At 37.2% G+C, this 20,115-nt stretch overlaps 5 protein-coding genes and 1 long non-coding RNA gene across 6 annotated transcripts; 2 read left to right on the top strand and 4 right to left on the bottom strand.

Moving 5' to 3' along the window:
- Positions 1–816: 816 nt before the first annotated feature.
- Positions 817–1,863, bottom strand: LOC125194848 (stemmadenine O-acetyltransferase-like). Its single transcript, XM_048093065.1, has one exon. The coding sequence runs from the start codon at positions 1,861–1,863 to the stop codon at positions 817–819; it is 1,047 nt and encodes a 348-aa protein (XP_047949022.1).
- Positions 1,864–3,452: 1,589 nt separating this feature from the next.
- Positions 3,453–5,323, bottom strand: LOC125194272. The gene is made up of 2 exons (XR_007171740.1): positions 5,181–5,323; positions 3,453–3,651 (listed from the first exon to the last, which is right to left on the bottom strand). It is a non-coding gene; the product is annotated as an uncharacterized LOC125194272 (long non-coding RNA).
- Positions 5,324–9,634: 4,311 nt separating this feature from the next.
- On the top strand, positions 9,635–11,415 carry LOC125194270 (cysteine proteinase inhibitor 6). The gene is made up of 4 exons (XM_048092400.1): positions 9,635–9,843; positions 9,931–10,150; positions 10,517–10,662; positions 11,035–11,415. The coding sequence occupies exons 1-4, from the start codon at positions 9,637–9,639 to the stop codon at positions 11,167–11,169; spliced, it is 708 nt and encodes a 235-aa protein (XP_047948357.1). The 5' UTR covers positions 9,635–9,636; the 3' UTR covers positions 11,170–11,415.
- An 839-nt stretch (positions 11,416–12,254) lies between these two features.
- LOC125194269 (BRD4-interacting chromatin-remodeling complex-associated protein) lies at positions 12,255–14,267 on the bottom strand. Its single transcript, XM_048092399.1, has 2 exons — positions 13,777–14,267; positions 12,255–13,122 (listed from the first exon to the last, which is right to left on the bottom strand). Exons 1-2 carry the CDS (start codon positions 14,184–14,186, stop codon positions 12,486–12,488), a joined length of 1,047 nt encoding a protein of 348 aa, XP_047948356.1. The 5' UTR covers positions 14,187–14,267; the 3' UTR covers positions 12,255–12,485.
- A 140-nt stretch (positions 14,268–14,407) lies between these two features.
- LOC125194271 (DNA polymerase delta subunit 4) lies at positions 14,408–16,103 on the top strand. The gene is made up of 2 exons (XM_048092401.1): positions 14,408–14,629; positions 15,746–16,103. Exons 1-2 carry the CDS (start codon positions 14,482–14,484, stop codon positions 15,937–15,939), a joined length of 342 nt encoding a protein of 113 aa, XP_047948358.1. The 5' UTR covers positions 14,408–14,481; the 3' UTR covers positions 15,940–16,103.
- Positions 16,104–16,209: 106 nt separating this feature from the next.
- LOC125194268 (RNA polymerase sigma factor sigA) lies at positions 16,210–18,694 on the bottom strand. The gene is made up of 8 exons (XM_048092397.1): positions 18,538–18,694; positions 17,858–18,403; positions 17,352–17,772; positions 17,225–17,278; positions 17,062–17,139; positions 16,929–16,991; positions 16,526–16,638; positions 16,210–16,440 (listed from the first exon to the last, which is right to left on the bottom strand). Exons 2-8 carry the CDS (start codon positions 18,373–18,375, stop codon positions 16,332–16,334), a joined length of 1,356 nt encoding a protein of 451 aa, XP_047948354.1. The 5' UTR covers positions 18,376–18,403; positions 18,538–18,694; the 3' UTR covers positions 16,210–16,331.
- Positions 18,695–20,115: the final 1,421 nt, after the last annotated feature.

The raw sequence follows: 20,115 nt of genomic DNA, 5'->3' as shown, positions 1-20,115 counted from the left end.
TTATCATAGAGAATTAACTATAACTATGTCTCAAAGTACACAATATATGATCAAAACTAAGTAAAACTACCCTCTAAAACCATGTAAAATCCAAGTGAATCATATGTCAATTAATTAAGTTCATAGCAGACTTCAATTAATTAATGGACATTTATATCTTAAGCGCGAGAAATAAAAGACAAAACGGAAACCCGAATTACTTGTAATTTTGGACTTGGATGGGGAAGTTAATATTACTTCTTTAGTGGCTTTTCGTAATATTCCAATATAAGCTTATATTAACTTGTGGGTTCAATTTAATTAATAAAAAGCTAATTGGGGGAGGTCATATCCAAATTCTTCCATAGACCCTGTCTGGGCCCAAAAGGAACTTAATATAAATAGGAGAATAAATAAGACAGAAAATACGCTCGACGATTTTTTATATTCATATTAGGCAATTTTCCATAAAGGTTGTACAATGAATGTTTCCTAAATAATTTCATGTCTAGTTGGATGTGTGCCCTTTTATATTTCTATTTGTCAATAAATAATTGGTTGGACACACCACCAAATAGTGTCATGGTGGTGTGGAAGGACCACTGTTCTTGAGTGGCACGGGTTAGGAAGTGTTGTTAGATGGAAACGTACAGACTCACAACATAAATTAGTCATGGTATAAGCGTTTCAAATGACACTAGGGTTAAGACGAGCATATTTTCGAATATAATCATTTTTCTCAAACCCTGCGACATATTTTTCATCAAGAGTCGTCCATGCTTCTATTCCTCCAGATTTTGAATCCAATAAGATCGCAAAATTACCTCATTTCTCAACTTAAGAGGATTGTGGAATGTAGCTTGACATCCACAGAGGTTTTCTCCCACCAAAATCAATCTCGGAAAGACCAATATTTGCCCAACTGTTAATAGCAAGAACAATAGCTTCTTGAGGCATCTCATTCCTCAATTCCTTCAGAAAATCATACACACCATCGCTGCCCAATCTTCTCACAAACTCACCATCTATTTTTGTTATCTCTTTTTTCACCTCCCTCAACAACTCCGTCAACTCCTTTTCTTTGGGGTAGCTCCACAAGCTCTTGGTAAACCATGCTAAATTACCAAAACTATCATCTGGAAACGGGGGCATCGCCTTTCTCCGTAGGTTGACCGCTTGAGTCATCAATATAGGTTTCATGTCCTTTCCGGCGGACTCTTTCGTCACAGCCTCCTTGAAGCATTGGCATATCACAGCGGTCACCACATTCACTCGCGAGACACTAAAACTACTTGTTTGAGCCTTAAGAATGGATAGGGCAGGGGCATCGAAAACGTACCTTCTCAACACAAACTTTCCGGAGCTTAAGTATTTGGATAAATAGCTTAAAGGTAATAAGTTGTTTGGCAATGAGGGATTTTGTGGAAAGGAGGATTGGGCTATACGATTCAAGGAAGGAAATCTTAACCCTAATCCCTGTGCATTGGCAGCCCAATGTTGGAGAAATGTGGAGAATGAAACCATGTCTACAATTAGATGATGATACTTGATACTCATGGCTATGCTATCACAGTCGAAACAGTTCAACTGAATCACCATTATGTTATCACCTTTATCTAGCAGTTTCTCCGCTCTAGGATAGAACTTGTTCATCAATTCAACATTAGGGTTTTGCAGAAAGTCGCTCATTCGGGCCTCCACTTTGGCGACGGAGAATGGAAGGCCTTGGTCATTACAATCTGCAGAGAGGACATCTCTGATAATTCCGGCAAAGGGATAGAATGTGACCAGAGTTCGAGAAAGTGACTCCTTCAGATGTTGAATTCTATCACTGCTGTAATTGCCCAAGTAGTATAAAACTAAGTAGTTGTACCCATAAGCCATAGTCTGGTCTATCAAAGAAATGTTGTAAACTCTAAGGTGAGGAGGTGTTGGTGAAGAGGGTTTTATTTTCTCGACTGAAATAATATTGCTAATTTTCATTTCGATTTTTTTTTCCACTTTTTTTTTTTTGTTACCGATCAACTTCATTTCTAATTCCCCTTTTATAGAGTAAGTTTTCTAAGCTCTAAAATAGGAAAATTAATTTTTTGGGATATCATCATTTGACTAAGTTATTTTTGGTAAGCTATTGAAGATAAGTTAGGCCTACCTAAGTACTTGATTGGACCCGTATACGCTCTTCATTATTGCATTTGCATACAAATATTTACGTAAAGGAATATGGTGGTTGGCATATCATTATTGCATATTTGTATGAGCTATTAAAGATAAGTTAAGGGTGTTTACATACTTTGAAATGTATATAGTTTGTGATAAAATAATAAAATAGATCGGTGATTATAATGATAAGGTTTAATATTTGACATGTTTATTGCGTGATTTCTGATTTTGAATGGCACAACCAGATAATTGATGTAATGCATGCAAATCTTAAATTCAATAATATAAATAAAAGTAGGATTAGAAATTAGAATAAAGCGCAAATAATACATCATTATGTTCAGTCATATTATTTATTACTACTAGAGAATATATATGCACGAGTTCAAATTGAAGGTATTTTGAGATTTCAACTTCTTATCATTTACATTACATAACTAATATAGTCATGGGGATGTCTATTCTGTCTAATAGGTAATCATAGTGTTTGATATGCAGTAAAGTCTAAACCTAACTTTGAATTGAAGATATTCAGAGATTTCAACTTCTTATAATTTATACATGACTAATATAGTAATAGTGGTGTCCATTCTTTCGAATTGGAAGGATAGTGTTTGGTACGTGGTGTCAAACATTAATGATAATTTTGACTTTCCAAAATTATTCACATTCAGCCACGAACTCTTTTTTAATCGTCACGTCAGCATTTCAAATAATAGCCCCATAAGTTGTAATGCAATTAGCCCCAACTTTTCAGGATTTAAATAATTGAATTTTAATTGAAAAATTGAGAAATAAATACTAACGGTCTTCATTAATTTCTTAAAATATAGAGGTAGCAGCAACATCACCCTTGTGCTTGTCAGGATGCCACTTCTGCAAATGAAGAAGGTGAATTAGAAGAAGTGATGGAAGAGATTGGGTTCAAACAAGATGAATGAAGTGGAAAGCAACCAAAGCGAACTTGCGGTAATTGAGGCGGATGGCACACAATTTTAGGAGATGTTGTTTTGTATGGTAAATATAGAGTGAAGATGTATTTTTATACTCCATCCTTCCGCCATTAAATGTCCCATTTTTCTTTTTTCGACCGTCCTCCAATAAATGTCTCATTTCACTTTTAATATATTTGGTAAGTGTCACGCCCGTATTTTCTAAGGATAGAAAACACGGTTGATCGCGACTAGGAGATGATTAAAGAAGCGGGGAAGAAAGGGGGAAACACACATATTTGACCAAAATATTTAAATAATTGAAATAACTTAGAAAACAACATAGTATCATTTCAACAAAATACCAATTCTAAGAAATAAAGACTAGAAAGTAGACAATTTTGAAAGGAGTTAGGTTCTCAATACTAAAACAATTTTAAAGAAAAGACACCTAGCGGAAGCGTTCAAGACACGGAAAATGCCGAGTATGAAGACACGACATATCCAACAATATTAAGCCAAACATAAATAATCCATGAATTCTGCTCAACATCCTCTACGCCCGTCGTCGCTCAATCTGCATATTAAGAAAAACAAATATGCAGGGCTGAGTACTTGATGCACTCAGTGGACGCATGCCAAATCAGTTTGTCAAGCCATACCGAGTGATCTTGGGGGTTTTAAAAGAAAAGAACCCAAGTCACTAAAAGCATTTTTACATAAATTTCGGTTGCAACCATTTTCCATCCACATCACCATCACCATATCTGAACATACATGACAAGGAACGTGGCCACGAATCAAGTCACTAGACCGGCCAACTCCAAAGAGATAGCGCACAATCTACTGGGTGTACACTAGTCCGAGCAGGGTTTGCGGCCCTACTGGGACCCGAATTCGATTAAACATACATGGCATAGCCACTTCAGATAGGTTCATTCAAACACAAAACATGGCAAGACAAACAATTTTCCCCTCCTTTCACATAAAAATAGTATTTAGGACATAGTCCTTATTTAATAGGAAAGTCCACCTCAAAGCATACTCCTCAATCACTTTCTGTCCCACCGCAAACAACGTGCACAAGCTCACCCATTTCGAAATAATATGATAAGCAAAAATCAGACTTTGCAAAATAAATTAATTTAACAATGCATGCATCCTAAGCGTGTTCTCAAATTTGTCCTCATCTTTCAAAGAAAGAACATAAATATAAAGTCTTTATATCTTCCAGATTTAAATCATCGCCAAATAAACTGACAAAAAACAACAAATTAAATTCCCACCAAATCTGTATTAAACTAACCCAAAATAAAAGAAAAATACATAACGACACAAATTTGCTATGTTCTCAAATTTGTCCTCATCTTTCAAAGAAAGAACATAAATATAAAGTCTTTATATCTTCCAGATTTAAATCATCGCCAAATAAACTTACAAAAAACAACAAATTAAATTCCCACCAAATCTGTATTAAACTAACCCAAAATAAAAGAAAAATACATAACGACACAAATTTGCTATAAGTCTACAATGCTCCCTCTGTCAGTCCGGCATTCAACATTTAAAAGGACAGAAACATACAACTAAGGAAAAAAAATATAATTTATATTTTTATACTTATCTATATACTCCCAAACGTCCCACGTCAACACTCCCTATCACAAAACATGTACACAGATTAATAAGAATTCCCCATTTTAAAACTATTTTACACTAAAATTAATTGGTCCATCTAATAAATGATTAGTGGTGCTCAACAATTAAACTTAAAAATAGAAAATGAAAAGGAGTTAGCAACATATATATAATCCCAAACATCAAGCAGTAACATTCTTTCTCTCTCTGAAACTCACTGAAACAGCTTCTCTCTCTGTCTAACTCCAATAATACAGTAGCTCCCATTTCCTTTCAAAGATCAACACAGAAGAAAATTTGTTAAATTTCTCTCATCCCCAATACGTCTACTTTCCCAAAATCGACTCTATTATTTTTATTTATTTATTCCTTTTCTGAAGCAATTTCTCTCTCTCGCCAATTTTTTTTCAAATTCTCAACAAATAGAGAGATTTTCGTATACATGAACTTGAGGAGAAAAGAAGATACCTCTTTGCTGGGAGGAATAAGATAACATCAGCTTCATAAAAAAAGTTGATGAAGTTGCGTTGGGAAAGAATATATATATGAAAGGGAATGGATTTTGGTTGGAGAATTTTTTGGGAGATGCGGATATGGAAGAAACCGTATGGTTATGGGATTGGGAGAGATTTATTTGACTAAGACTTGACTGCAGGAATTAAATAGAAATTATGAATAAATGACTATATTAAAGTATCCCAATTGAATTAGGATAAATGGCGTAGGAGAGAATAATAATAATAGACAAAAGTGATAGGCCCAAAAATATATATAATTTTAGTATATTAATTAAATTGTGGTGTTTCATTAATTATGTACTTTGGTGTTATTCCAAGTACATAGACGGACGCACAATTTTCCACCGATGACTCTCACGTCAAACTCATCGTATTTTCACCACATAATTAATCAATGACCAAAACAAGCATCCACTATTTCCATTCGCAACTAGTCAAAACAAAGACAGTATTTTAATCAAGGTCTATCACTCGCTCTTTCTCAAAACAAAACTCAACGTGAAAAGGTACTAAAAAGATGGGTGTTACAGTAAGTGAACCCTCCATTCTACTAACTCATTTCGCTCACATTTTATTATAAAATTAATATATAAAAGTAGGACTCACATTTCATTTACTTTTCCTATCCATCTTTCTTTACAAAGTTAAACAATTTCTTAAAACCTGAGCCGGTCAAATATGAGACATTTTGTTCATGGGCGTATATGGGTGTGAGAGAATTTTTTTCGAAAAAAGAAAATGTGACATCTTTTATGAGACAAAATAAAAGGGTAAGTGTAACATACAAATAAAGTAATATTTAGAAATTTAAGCAATGATAAAATAAAGTAGAGAGGTGAAAATATAATAAATAGATAAAAAATAAAATAAAATAATTATTAATATATATATATATATATATATTACTAAAAAATAATATAATATAAATTAAATAGGGTATCTGAAAAAGAATACTATTCCATTCGTCCATGAAAAATAGACCATATTTGACATTTTTTGTTGTCCATAAAAAATAAACCAAGTTTGAAAAAAGACCCCACATTTGCTAACTAACATAATTAAACACATAATAATAATATGACCTCCACATTCCACTAACACTATATCTCTCTTACTTTACTAATTTCATATTAGAGTGTCCACAATAGGGCGCTGCGGCGCCCTATATGGGTGGAAACGGATGGGCGCAACCGGGGCCGGGAGGGGGGGGGAGGTGGACATGGGCGGGCCAACTACTCGGCGCATGGAGGGGAGCCGCGGCACACTATTGCACGGCACCGGAAATGGATTTTTTTTTATTTTATCTTTCGGGAGGGGGCACATCGTGATATGCGTTCGTGGTGTTGTTTTTGTGATGTCGATAATTTTCATTATATAATTTTCCCCTTCTTGTTATATAGTAACAAAGATTTGGTTTTAAATTTTTTTTATTAAATTATGCATTTTTTTCTCTAATTATTATAGCCCGCTAATTTTTATTCTAATTGAATTAAAATATACCAATAATTGATAAAATAATGTGATTTGTGGCTGTGGCTTGTGGACAAGAATTTGTAGCTTGGCCAAACTATTGTGGACACTTTTAAAACCCGTGTCATTCACAATTTGGTCTATTTTCCATGGACAGAAGGAGTATATGTTGTGTTAGACTATCCTCATCAGTGACCTTAACTCAACCCAACCCCAATCAACTTTTTGATAAAATATTCATTTTCTCTCATACACATTAATATACAACCCTCAACAGCTTACTAAACTTTTATTTCCATCAATGACCCCAATTCTAACTCTATTAAATATTTTCTCGTTTTTATATATTTTAATGTATAATTTATTCAATATATTAAAAAACTCGTATAAAAATTATATAAATTATTTTATATTTTAAATTTATGATAAAAATTATTACACATGCATTTAATTATAGTTCACGTAATTTTTTTGAAAGAATAATTTATAGTATAATATTTGAAAGGAGATAACTGTAATAATAATTGAATAAAATAAATTAATAATTAAAAGTAATAAAAGAAATACAAAATAATTTAGTGCAAAAATATTCGAGATTGAAAATGTCAATACGCGATGTAGATTACAATACCAAAACATGTATATACTTTATGACATAAATCAATTAATAAAATAAAATTAATAATTTAAACTAATATAACAAAATATTAAAAAAATGTTTCAATATTCTACCAATAGGTAAAAGCTATGTGTACTTGCCCCCAGCTATGCTTGGGGGCGGCAAGGGTGATACATACGGGAGGGTAAGGGGATGTTGGGTTTATTTCATTTAAAATTATTTTTATTTATTGTTATTTTTGTGATCCTCACTAGTCACTCCATAGGTATTATGAAGGAAGTAATCTTTCATCTAATTTTGCACATTTTATAATAAATTTCACATTTTTTTATATTAATATAAATGTATTATTTTTTTCTTTTATTTAATATACCTCATTCATTTATAGTAGTAGGGTTACTTTATTTAGCACGAAAATTAAGAAAAAGATATTAATATATTTTGTGAAGAGATAATAAAGTACGAAAAAAGAAAAAGAAAAGTAGAGATAATTAAGTAAGTGAAAGAAAAAATATTACTTTTTGCTATACACGGAAACGACTGTATAATAATGGAACGTCCTGAAATAGAAAATGACTCCACTACTATGAAATGGAAGGAGTACTATAAAATAATATTCCCTCCGTCCACGAAAAATAGGACACATTTGCCATTTTTGGTTGTCATCGAAAAATATGGCACATTCAAAAAAGAAATGTTTTCAACAACTTATCTTTTAATTTTTTCCCTTCTCTCTTACTAATAATATGGACCTTATATTCCACTAACACTACTTCTTTCTTACATTTTTCCCTTTTCTCTTATTTTACTAATTTTATATTAAAACTCGTGTCGTTCACAAAGTGGAGGGAGTAACATTTTTAAAAATCTTATGCCATCGTGACATATACTTCTTCCGTCCTTCAAATTTTGTCACACTTTCACCGTCATAGATTTTATATGTAATAGAAAGTAAGTTGAAAAAGTTTATATAGAGTGAATCCTACTTTTATATATTAATTTTATAAATAAAATATGAGTCAGTTGAATATTAGATCCTCTATAAAACATAGTAAAAAGTGAATTATTATAAAATAGAAAAACGTGATAAAATTTGAGTGAGAGAGGGTATTAAAAAATAAGATTCTCACGACACTAATAAATAAAGAGTAAAAGCCAAAATTGGTGCTGAACATATAGTTATTTTACGTTTTTGGTCATAAATATTATCTTTTGAATTTTTTGATCCTAGACATATGGAAATTTGATCATTTTGGTCATCCATCAATATTTCCGTTAAAAACTAACAGTCAACGAGTTTAATTTCAATTTTGACCAAATTAAACTTGTAATTATGAAATTTTACTCCCTAATTAATTCCCTAATTATTTATAAAAATAATTAATTTTCTAATTATTCAAAATAATTTATTTTGAAACAAAGGCAAGATCCACCCCCCTTCACTTCATCTCCTTCCCCTTCCTCTCCCACCAACACAGTAGACAGCTTCCCTCTCCTCAACCTCCTCTCCGCCGCCATTCTCATTCTAGTATCCTTTCTCTCTCTGGAAGAGCGAGAGGTCCTGGCCTACATGCTCACCAGATCCCTCCAATCAACCAATCCCTCCTTCCTCCCCCCCACACAAGAAGCAGTGCCGCCACAATTCCCCGCCCCTCTTCGACTGCTTCCACTACTACACCAGCTTCTGGTTCCACTGGGACTCCTCCCCCAACCGCGAGCTCATCCACCAAGCCATCGAAGCCTTCGAGGACCACTAAACTCCGTCGAGTCTCTCAACAACTCCCCCAAGACCAAGCGCAGGGACAAATTGGCCCGCCACAACAAACCCCCAATTTCCTCGACGACCGTGTGGATGCGGCGGTGGCAGCGCCGCCGGCGAGGACGCATAAAGGTTTGGCTAGGAAAGTGTTGTCGGACGTCATGGGTATATTCAGTTCGCGTTTAAGGAGTCTTTGGAGTCTGAATTTGTGAGTAAAAAAAAATAATTAGGGAGAAAAAAATCAGAATTAAAAGTTTAATTTGGTCAAAATTGGAATTAAATCCGTTGATCGTTAGTTTAACTGGAAATATTAATGGAGGATCAAAATGATCAAATTTTCATATGTTAAAGACCAAAAATCCAAAAAATAATATTTAGGACAAAAAATATAAAATGATAATTTGTTTGGGATCAATTTTGGTCTTTGCTCGTAAATAAATAATCGTACGTTTTTCCTTGAAGTGTGTGATTTAAATAAAAGAAAACAAAAGAAATTGGGAAAAGTAAAGAGTAATAAAACACGCGTTTGCATTAGGCTATCTTCAAATCCAATTGACAATGACACACCCCTCTTTCTTCTTGTTCTTCTTACTCGGTGCCCATTCCCTCTCTTCCTCTCTTTCCCATTCCCATTCCCATTCCGATTTAGGGTTTTGCTCCGATCAACCCTCCGATAACATGGCTACTCTCGGCGCTCCACGCGATTCCAACGCCGATGTCCACTCTCTCGCCAAATTTGCCGTTGATCACCACAACAATAAAGAGGTATCAGTATCACTCCCCCCACTTCTCTCTCTCTCTCTCTCTCTCTCTCTCTTCAATTTGACACATATATTGTATTGTGTGTGGCAGAATATGCTGCTTGAGCTAGTCAGGGTCGTCAAGGCGCAAGAGCAAGTGGTCGCTGGCACGATCCATCACCTTACCCTCGAAGTTACCGACGCCGGGAAGAAGAAACTTTATGAGGCCAAAATTTGGGTTAAACCATGGGAGGATTTTATGCAGCTTCAAGAGTTTAAACATGTTGGGGACGTTCCTTCCTTTACCTCATCCGATCTCGGTGCTAAGAAGGGTACCTTAACCGACCTAATCCATTTCCCCTTTTTCAATTTTTCTGTATCTTTCTCTATTTCAGATTATCAATTCCTTTGCTACTGTTGTAATTTTAGTAAAATTGTAGTGCTACTAGATTCAATCCAATAGGAACATGCTAAGGGCATCCACAACTTACTCTGTTCGTTACTGCTTTAAACATTAAGAAGTTAAGCATTGACACTATTCATGTGTTTTTGAGCACTACCCATTGCTATTGGAACACTGAGGGGTTGATTATTTGATTCAAATTTGATAATTTCTTTATGTAGTTCAAATCATGTTGGTTAGATTTATGTGTAAAATTGAGTCCTGAAATTCCAAGACGTGGGTTTTACTTCTACAGAAGAAGATGTGGCTGGCTGGAAATCAGTGCCGGTGCACGATCCTGTTGTTCAAGATGCTGCTCACCATGCTGTCAAGACCATCCAGGAGAGATCCAACTCTTTACTTCCTTATGAACTTAGTGAGATTGTGCACGCTAATGCAGAGGTGAGTTTTCTTTGATTGATTGGTATAGTATTAAGTAGCAATTTTCAAAAGTTGATTGTGGCACTCCAAAATTCCATTTAGCACACAATCTTTTAATTCATAGATGTAGGTCTCCGTGGGGTTTTTAATTGATAGTCTTTTTAGATAAGATTATGAGTTTCTTTGGCACATGGGAGTTCAAGGTGGTGGCATCGTTGTTTCGGTGCTTACTCAGTAAATATCCTTACCGATGATGTTGTTTGCTACTGGATATGTTACTTGATAGTATATATGCTGACAAGTTCAACTCATTCTTCGAATCCATATGTAAATTTTTTCATTTTGCCAACTTTTATTTAACTAATGTGTGTAAAACTTAATTCCCCTGGATAGGTTGTTGAATCATCTGCCAAATTTGACATGCTTCTGAAAGTGAAAAGAGGTGGTAAAGAGGAGAAGTTTAAGGTTGAGGTGCATAAGAACGATGAAGGTGGTTTCCAATTGAACAAGATGGATGCTGATCACTAACTGTTTTATTAGCATAAATGTTCTTTTATAAACTCCAAACTTGACTAGCGCTACTTGTGTAGGCTTTTCTAACTTGTACTCATGTTGGTTTGGTCTGGTTTAGTTTAGTTTGGTTTGTTTTTAGGTTTTGTAATAATCAACTCGTGTATGTCTCTGTCAACTACTCATGTTTTGTTGTGTCTGGATTATGTAATTTGAGTAGGAACTTATCACTTATAAGGCTTGTTCGGCTGCTACTTTACTCCAGACTAGATGTTATGTCTATTATTATCTCTTGATCAGTTGTTTTTTTCTCAAAAGTTTGGTCAGGGATGATGTCTATTATTTTCAACTCTTGTTCGGTTGTTTTTTCTCAAAAGTCTGTCTGCCTGAGTCGCTCCAGTTGGTGCGTTGTCCCTTCCCACAAGGCTTGCGAAACGAGCTCATCTATTGGTCTTCACCATTGGAAGCCATTTTTTAGAGAGAAGTGAGAAAATTGGGATTTTCAGAGAGAAGTCAGAATTGGGTGAAAAAAATGAAATGTGAGCAGTGTATTTTATAGGTGAAATAAAGAAAAAAATACCGATCCGTGCACGATCGGCACGCACCAAACTGTGTGCCGAACAGCGTCTGGCACAGCCCGTCACGGCGCAGCGCGCCGAGTGCCATCTAGGCGCCGATCGCACGGCAGCCGATCGGCGTCCATGTCACACGCAAAATGTGACGAAGGTTTGAATATGTTGCATGAATTTAAACCAGACTAAAATTTATGATTTTATCAACAACTCATGGTCGTAAAAAATACCAAATTTAATCCAAAGTTGATTGTATTTTCGACCAATACCACTTTTAAAATTGTAAGTCAGTATTTAACTAATCAGAAACCAGTGTAACAAAAATCGCCAAACCTTGAGATATAGTGATGCTTGCTTGCCCTATGTAAAAAAGGGGGGCTCCATTCAAAAGAGACATGGTAAGTGCCAAGTGCCAATTTTAAACCTCACCTAGTCACCTTCAAACAATCAGATGGATCATTGTATGTTCAAGTAGACAAACATCACCTTAGAGAGAGAGAGAGCAAGGGAGGAAATAGAGGCATTATCAGGTGATACAAAAAAGGAAAGATATACAAGATGGATAGACCAACAACATACATCCTTTCATGATCTCTTTTGTTACTCACAAACAACCACAATCATAATATCAAAGAAAACTACAAAGATGATTGAACTCGAGCCTATTTCAATAACACAATGCTGATTGAAATGAACGGTGTGGTGCCATATTAAAGCCTCAAACTATTAACCCTGAGCTGTGTTATTCTGAAGATGAACAAATTATCTTGCATTCAGATCTAACTCACCTCCTTCAGGCCACTCGCTTTGCAAAGCATTATCTCCATTTTCTGTTTCATCATCATTCAAAAAGTCTTCAGATGGCTCCCTATCATCTTTCTGTGCATTGCTCCCCCACCCATTCATAATTTCATCCTGATGGAATTCCTGCTCTTGCTCACCCATGTCAGAAATCGTGCTATTACCACGAGAACCAAGTGCACTTCCTCTTATCGGAGCCCGAGCCATCATTTCTGCATGCGCTTGTGATTCTGCACGAGCTTGATCATGTGCCATGGCTGCCATCCGCATATTTGCTTCATGACTTTCTCGACTGGCCTTTTGCCTCGAATCCATTTCCGCCCTTAATTCCAGCAGTGACCGCTTCTCCTCTTGTAAGAGGAATTGCTCCATCATCAACTTTTCTTCAGTCCGAAACTCCCCAAGACCCCGTTTGCGGGAAATAATGTTGAATGCCAGGACTTGCTTCTCGAATGTAGCTGTGAATTCTGCTACTTTGGCAGCAATGTTATTGTCCCACTGCTGAGAGCGAGAAAGAATTTGGCCTGTGGTGGCTGTATCAAGGATCTTGTCATCTTCCTCTGCTTCATAGTCTGCCACAACATGATATGGTAATAGCCTATGCACAGTTCAAGAGAGAAAAACAGTTAAAATTTGTAATGGTTATGCTCCCAGTAAGAATTATAAAAGCAACAGCAGTGGGTTGCCCGTATTCAGGTTCCTATACCATCAGAGAAGCTAAAGAAGAGTACCCACTACACTGTCCCCTTTTTTCGTTTTCATTTCCTTATAGTTGAAGTAAAAGGTGGGTAAAATGTAAGACAGGCAAAATAACATTCCAATTCAAAAGAAAGTGAGTTTGGTTTAATTTTGTTTAACTCTAACGTTTCTTTTGTCGTGGATGCCCGATCTAAAGCTCAATGATTTATTTATCAGCCAAATAAAGAGCATGGCACTGAACAACCATAAATACATTAGCTTTTTATGCACTGCATCTTATGGGTCTAATATTGCAGATGAGGATACAACAGAACACCTAATAAAAAGGTAAGGCCTTTAAGTATCTTGTCCTTGATTGATTTAAAATTAAACATCATCCAACTCCCCAATTTTATGCCCAGGGTAATACAGACCACGATTCACAATGCAAAACCACGAAGAAGAAGAAGAAAAAGAAATGAATCCACAAAAGTATTTAAGAGTGAAAACAGCAATGACTGAGCAAGAAGACAGTTTGCGAGAAATGAAAAGAGATTTAAGTTGCAAGAAAAACCTCTCGCAGGCATCCTCGAGGGAAGAGAAAGGGCGCTTGAAGTCGGGATGACAGACGCGCCAAGCGTCTTGATAAGCAAGCTGGAGAGAAGCCTTGTGCGGCTGCTGCTGGTTAATTACAGTAGTCGATGCAGAAGAGGAATTAGGGTTAGGGTTTGGGATGGAATTGGGATTGGGGTGGAGCTGATTCGGTTGTTGGGGAGCAGAATTAGGATTAGGGTTAGGGTTAGTGAGAGGGCGGGATTGGAGAAGAGAGGGGTGCTGAGCCTGAGCCTGGCCCTGAGGGCGGAGATGGGCGTCGATGTTGGAGGGGAACCGTGACATGGCATCTTTCTGCCTTTGGATCTGTTGCATCAGCAGCTGTTGCTGCAACAATTGCTGCTGCTGTTGCTGCGCCTTGTTTTCTTCCATTGTAATGAGCTATGCCTCATTCATTCATGGCGCCGGAGAAGAAAGCAATTAAATTGCCTTTGCTTAGCTTTCCCAGGAATAATGGATTGGATTGGATTGGACCATGGAGCATTTATAAATGGGCTTAGGCCTTAACTCATATGGGCCAGTATTAGTGAAGCCCATTAAAGGGATTTCTTGTAGTTTATTTAAAATCGGAGGGTTTTTCTGCAATTTCCCCTCTCTGAACAAAATCCGAATCCCTAATCCCCCAATTCAAATTTCAAATTTCACGGTTGAGATCAGTATCAAATCAATGGCGTCGACGGGGGTCAAAGGATTTTTCCGAGAGAAAAAGAAAGGAAAGCCTGGAGCGGCGAAGAAGAGCAACAAATCCGCCTCCTTCGGCTCCGACGTTGTCCAGCCCCCGGCTCTAATCTCCCATGCTACTCTCGATCTTCAAGGTAACCTCCTCTCCTACTATGCCTCCTTTACTCAATCCTATTGTTCATTTGTTTGCAACCAAACGATTGCGTGAACCCTAATTTTTTACCTTCTTAAGTTTTTCACCCTTATGATAAAGAGCTAATGATCGTTCAATTGCTTTCTCTGTGTTTCGAACTTTATTTTGCTTTTTTCATTTCTGAATTTATATAATATTTCCTCCATGTTTTTTGAGATTTCAATTTTGTAAGTACAGCATTCTTGTGGCAATTTCATTGGAGATTCAACTATCTACTGAAGTTTCAGGAAAATCATAAGGTTTTTCAATTATTTTTACCAAACTCATTTGAATGTAAATGTCTGGTCAAAAGGTGATTTTTGTTCCGATCATTTACATCAAATCAAATTCAAAATAATATTTTTGTTCACTTACCTTTTATAATTTTCAATTGTACACACATATATGTAATCTATATTATCCATTAACCTATAAGTACTCCTACTTCATTAAATGACCAACAGGACTTCATTAAATAACAGAATTTGCTTAGTACATTAAGCCAACAAGGCAACTTCATTACATGACAGAATCCATTTAATTAACTAAACCATTTTTGTATCAACTAATTAAATTAATTAATTTAAATACAAATACATTTATATTTACATAAATATGGCTGATTAAATTGAGCTAATTCATAAGTGGATTCACTAATTAAATTAGGTCAACAACCAAACTAATTTAATAAGGTTAAATTCTAAATTAAGTTAGTGCCTCCATCTAAGTGTGATTTTTGAGTAGTTATAACCTAGCATTGAAACTATGTTTTCAACTTTTTGAAGAATCATATTGTAAAGATGCTCATGGAGTTTGCAATTGTTTCTTATAGTGTTTTTGCAGTATTTCTGTTACAGTAGTATGTTTCAAAACCAGATCGCACTGTTACCTTCTTTTCTCTTTTTTCTACTTACTTAGAAACTAAGATGGCAGATAGGGTGTTTCGTGGGAACAATACTTGTGAAATGAACAAAGCTTTCTATATTCAAAAGATGACACAAGGCAGTGCCAATGCTTACTCTGAAAGAGAGGTTGGTTAAAGATAATTTCTGATGCAATGCATTTTGACATAATGCAGAAGAGTATGATGAGAAAGAGGAGGTTCTGAGGCAATTTGACATGAACATGGCTTATGGGCCCTGCATAGGTATGAATCGTCTGGATCGCTGGGAGCGAGCTAATAAATTTGGTCTAAACCCGCCAGCACAAGTTGAAAAGCTGCTGAGGATGGAAAAAGCTAACGGCCTATGCTTGTGGGATGGTCGTGCTTAGCCCTCCACATGATGTTTGTGTGCCTAGTGCTTGTTTTGTTTTATGTGTTGGGAGCTAGGAATTTGGCTTTTTCCTAGCTAAAACTGTCTAGTAGTTCGATGTATCAACATCTACTATCATAACTCAACTATTTCTACGTATGTCCAGCCTTCAATTATTTCGCATATGGCAGCATTAGCTTCTCCTAACAATTGTTAGCCATTTTGTGTTGGCAATGTGAAGTGAATATGGTTAGTAGTTGTATGAAATCATAGACATCAGACAGAGATCTAACATGTCTAAAAATTGTAAGTACATCCTTATGAATATTGTGTAAAAATGGCATATGATCCTCATGTATAACGTCCTTTTTCTGCTCTATATATACATTAAGCTCACAGTATTTATAGCTATCAGTGTTGCACCAACATTGCCTCCAATCCGCTTTTCCTGGCAGCATGTTTTAATTTCTCTAGCGCCACGAGCCCCACCTGCCTTACTCTCTCTCTCGACAACCCTATCCTGAAAATTTACCAACAAAATGGTTCAGTGAATTCATCATCAATTTAATCCAAGCCAAGGAACACAACTTAGGTAGAGTCCATACCGTCTGCTAATGTCTTCCCAAGTGAGGCATTCATTATCTAGGCCATAGTATAGACGGATAATATCCTGTTCCCTTTCTCGCAACGTCACACTAATAAGTTTATCTACTTCATCCTGCAAACACACAAACCATGTTTACTTCCCCTATGTTTTGGTTCATTTTGGTCTCATTTAACATAAGAACATATTTGCAACTGAAAGGAAAGGAGCAGGATAAAAGAATGAAACTTGAATGTTGTAAATACATAAGCTTAGAGAAAGCGTACTCATAACGGTGCATGTGATCCTAACTTAAGATGAATATTTTGACACTTAATTATGCTTCTCTCTAAAATTAGGAGGGACAAAGAGGGATCTCTAATGTAATATCATATTCAAAAAGAGCTTTTCTGGGGTTGTAGTACCTTAAGCGCCCATTCATCAACTCCAGTCCATGGGTTATTCTCGATGTGAGTATCTGCAATGTACTGCATAATCACTTAAATTAGAATCAATGAGAAAACCATAATATGAAGAAGATATGAGTCGTGTACTTACACTATGAAGAGTTTCTCCGGGAAGACCATTTAAAGAGGGGTATGCTTCTCTGTCAAGAGAGAAAACCTTGCTGACTGCCTGTAAAGATGAGTCTTATTAGGATGGAAATGCAGAATCCATTTGAAATTGAATAATGATCCATAAATACAAAAAACATTAGTACCTCAGTAGCATTCCTCACTTTCCTCTCAGTCATGTTGAGACTCTCAGCAATTCTCTGCAACAGGCATCAAATGACATGTTAGATCTCAGATGTTAAAACATGGAAACCAATATCTAGGCTTACTCACATCAATAGATGGAGTTACTCCTCTTTCTTCAAGCCTAGCCTTTGCATTTCTGATCAAAGTTAGCCTTTCGTGTAAATGCGTTGGCAGCCTTAGGGTTCTAGAGCTCTCGACTAAAGCTCTTGAAACACCCTGTCTTATCCACCAATACACATAGGTAGAGATCTTGAATCCCTTTGAAGAATCAAACTTCTCAATCCCCCGTAGCAATCCAATTAGACCGGCCTGAATAAGATCAGGCATTTCAGCACCCATGTTGTCGTATCGTTGAGCAATAGACATGACGAGCCGGATATTGCTCATCGCCAGCTTCTCTCTGGCCAGCGAGCACTCAATCATCTTCGACTGCAGATTAGCACGGCTCATCCTCAGGGAGGCCGCAAGCTGCTCATCCGAGGGCTCGCACCCTAATCTTTGCTTCAGCCTGATGGATTGATTGTTCACATCAACAAACAACAACACAATAATGGAAAAATACAATATACTATTTAAATCACTATTTTTTAAACCTTGCCCTTCGCTCTTCCAAGGCAAGGCCTGCTTTAATTTTGTGCGAAAGCTGAACGACTTGGGAATGAGTGAGGAGCTGGTCGCTCTTGACATAGCCTCTGCGAAGAAGCTCGGGATTCATAATCGGCTTTTCAACTCTCTTCCTGGATTCCAGCCTGCGGCGGCGGGCGGATGTTCCGGAACAAGTGACCTCAGATTTAGGGGCGAGATTCCATTGCTTCTCGAGCATAGATTTCTGCAGCAGAAGCACCGCATCGACGAGATGATCTGGATCGGAGAGGCAGGGGTGAGGATCTCTTAGGGCTTTGATGGAGTGCGGGCGGCGTCGTGACCGTGATTTATCGCCGGAGGCGGAGATGAAATTGATCGAGGAGGAGGAGGAGGTGGTGGTGGAGGGATCTGCGGAGCAATTGAGCCTTTCGGCGGAGAGATCGGAGTAGTAGGAGGTAGCGCCGAGGCGGAGGAGGCTTTTTCCGGTGGCGGTGTGCAGTCCGACGACGGCAGTGGCCATGATCATCACCACACCATAATTTACTCGCTACAAACTAATCAATTTTTTTTGGTTTTCAGCTAAGAAACAAATATATATGCATGCTATTGCTATTTCGATAAGATCGATGAATTCGCAAATAAAAAAAATGAAAACCAATGGAGAAAGAAATACAGTTAATTAGGTTACCTGTTTGGGGGAATTGGGGGAAGCTCAGGAGGCTCAGGTGCGTAATTGTGTGACTGTTGTTTCTTCTTCCTCTTGTTGTTATTGAAATTATTTGTTTTTGATTTGTTACAAAAGCAAAGGAAATAGAGTATTATTATTGCTTATTTAAAATAAATGTGGCGGGGATAATATATGGAAAAAGGGAGAGGCCAACAGCTATTGGCTGGTTTAGATTTTTGGAGGTGAATCGAGTGGTGCCTGTGCAAACACAAATTCGTATCTATTCCCATGGATTTGATATTTACTATACTGCCATTGTATTCAACAAATAGATAAATAACCATTTCATATTATGCTCTATCGCCTAAGAGTACCCATCCCAATAGCTAAGCACTGGGACATCCCAAAATCACCTCCTGATATGTCACTATGACATTCCACTACACTGCTACATCACTAAGTCATCTCACTGCATAATAATAAGTCTAGCACTAGGATATCCCAATTGCCTAGCACAATAATAATCAAAAAACATTCACAAATTCACAAATGCAGTATTAAAAATTCGACACGAATATGGACGGAGAAAGTGCAATAATAATTTCATTAACTAAAATATTAAAATAGTACAATTCAATAAAACAAAGTTCAACGATTTAAACAAATTACATTATAAATATCGATGTGCACTCCTCCGCGCCCATAACTCTTCAATTATATCTTGCTGGAGGCGAATATGGACTTCTTGTTGTCGAAGATCGGCAAATGCACGGACCCATTCAGCGTCCCCATGAGGTATCCCCATTCGTACTTGGCGGTGGCCACGCCCGTGGCTTGGACCGACAATATCTTCATTAGCCTAATCAGTCAGTTCTGGGCCTTCGTTTTCGACAATCATATTGTTCATGATAATATATGCATACATAACATCAGCAATGCAGTTCTCATACCACAAACGTGTTGGACCTTTCACCGCCGCCCATCGAGTCTGGAGCATACCAAATACCTGTTCCACTGCTCGCCGCCTCCTGTCGTTGCGCAAAGTAGATCTTCTTTAGATCTGTTGGGCATTGGATCGTTTTCACAAAGACGGGCCACCTAGGGTATATCCCATCCGCCAAATAGCAGCCCATATCGTGCTGGTTGCCGTTGGCGACGAAACTGATGGCCGGACCAACGCACATGCACTGCTCGTTGAAAAGAGGCGACGACTGGAGGACGTTGATGTCGTTGTCCAACCCGACTACCCCAAAATATGCATGCTAAATCCATAACCGGTAATCAGCTACGGCTTCGAGGATGATCGTGGGATTCTTGGCTTTGAAACCGGCCGTGTACATCCCTTTCCAAGCGGTACGGCAGTTCTTTCATTCCCAATGCATACAATCTATGCTGCCCAACACTCTGGGAAACCCGTGCTCATTCCCGTGCATCTGCATCAGAGCCTGGTAGTCTTTCGAAGATACCTCTCCCCGAATATGTGAATGACGCCCGTACAAAAATACCCCAAACACTCGCGGGCAGTCGTCTCGCTGTTGTGGAGGTACTCGTTGAACATGTCGGTCGTGCCTCCGTAGGCCAACTGCCTGATTGCGGCAG

The sequence above is a fragment of the Salvia hispanica genome, chromosome 6 (assembly GCF_023119035.1).
Source record: "Salvia hispanica cultivar TCC Black 2014 chromosome 6, UniMelb_Shisp_WGS_1.0, whole genome shotgun sequence".
Lineage (NCBI taxonomy): Eukaryota > Viridiplantae > Streptophyta > Magnoliopsida > Lamiales > Lamiaceae > Salvia > Salvia hispanica.
Note: the sequence above shows the minus strand (reverse complement) of the source record. Positions and strands in the feature narration are given on the sequence as shown.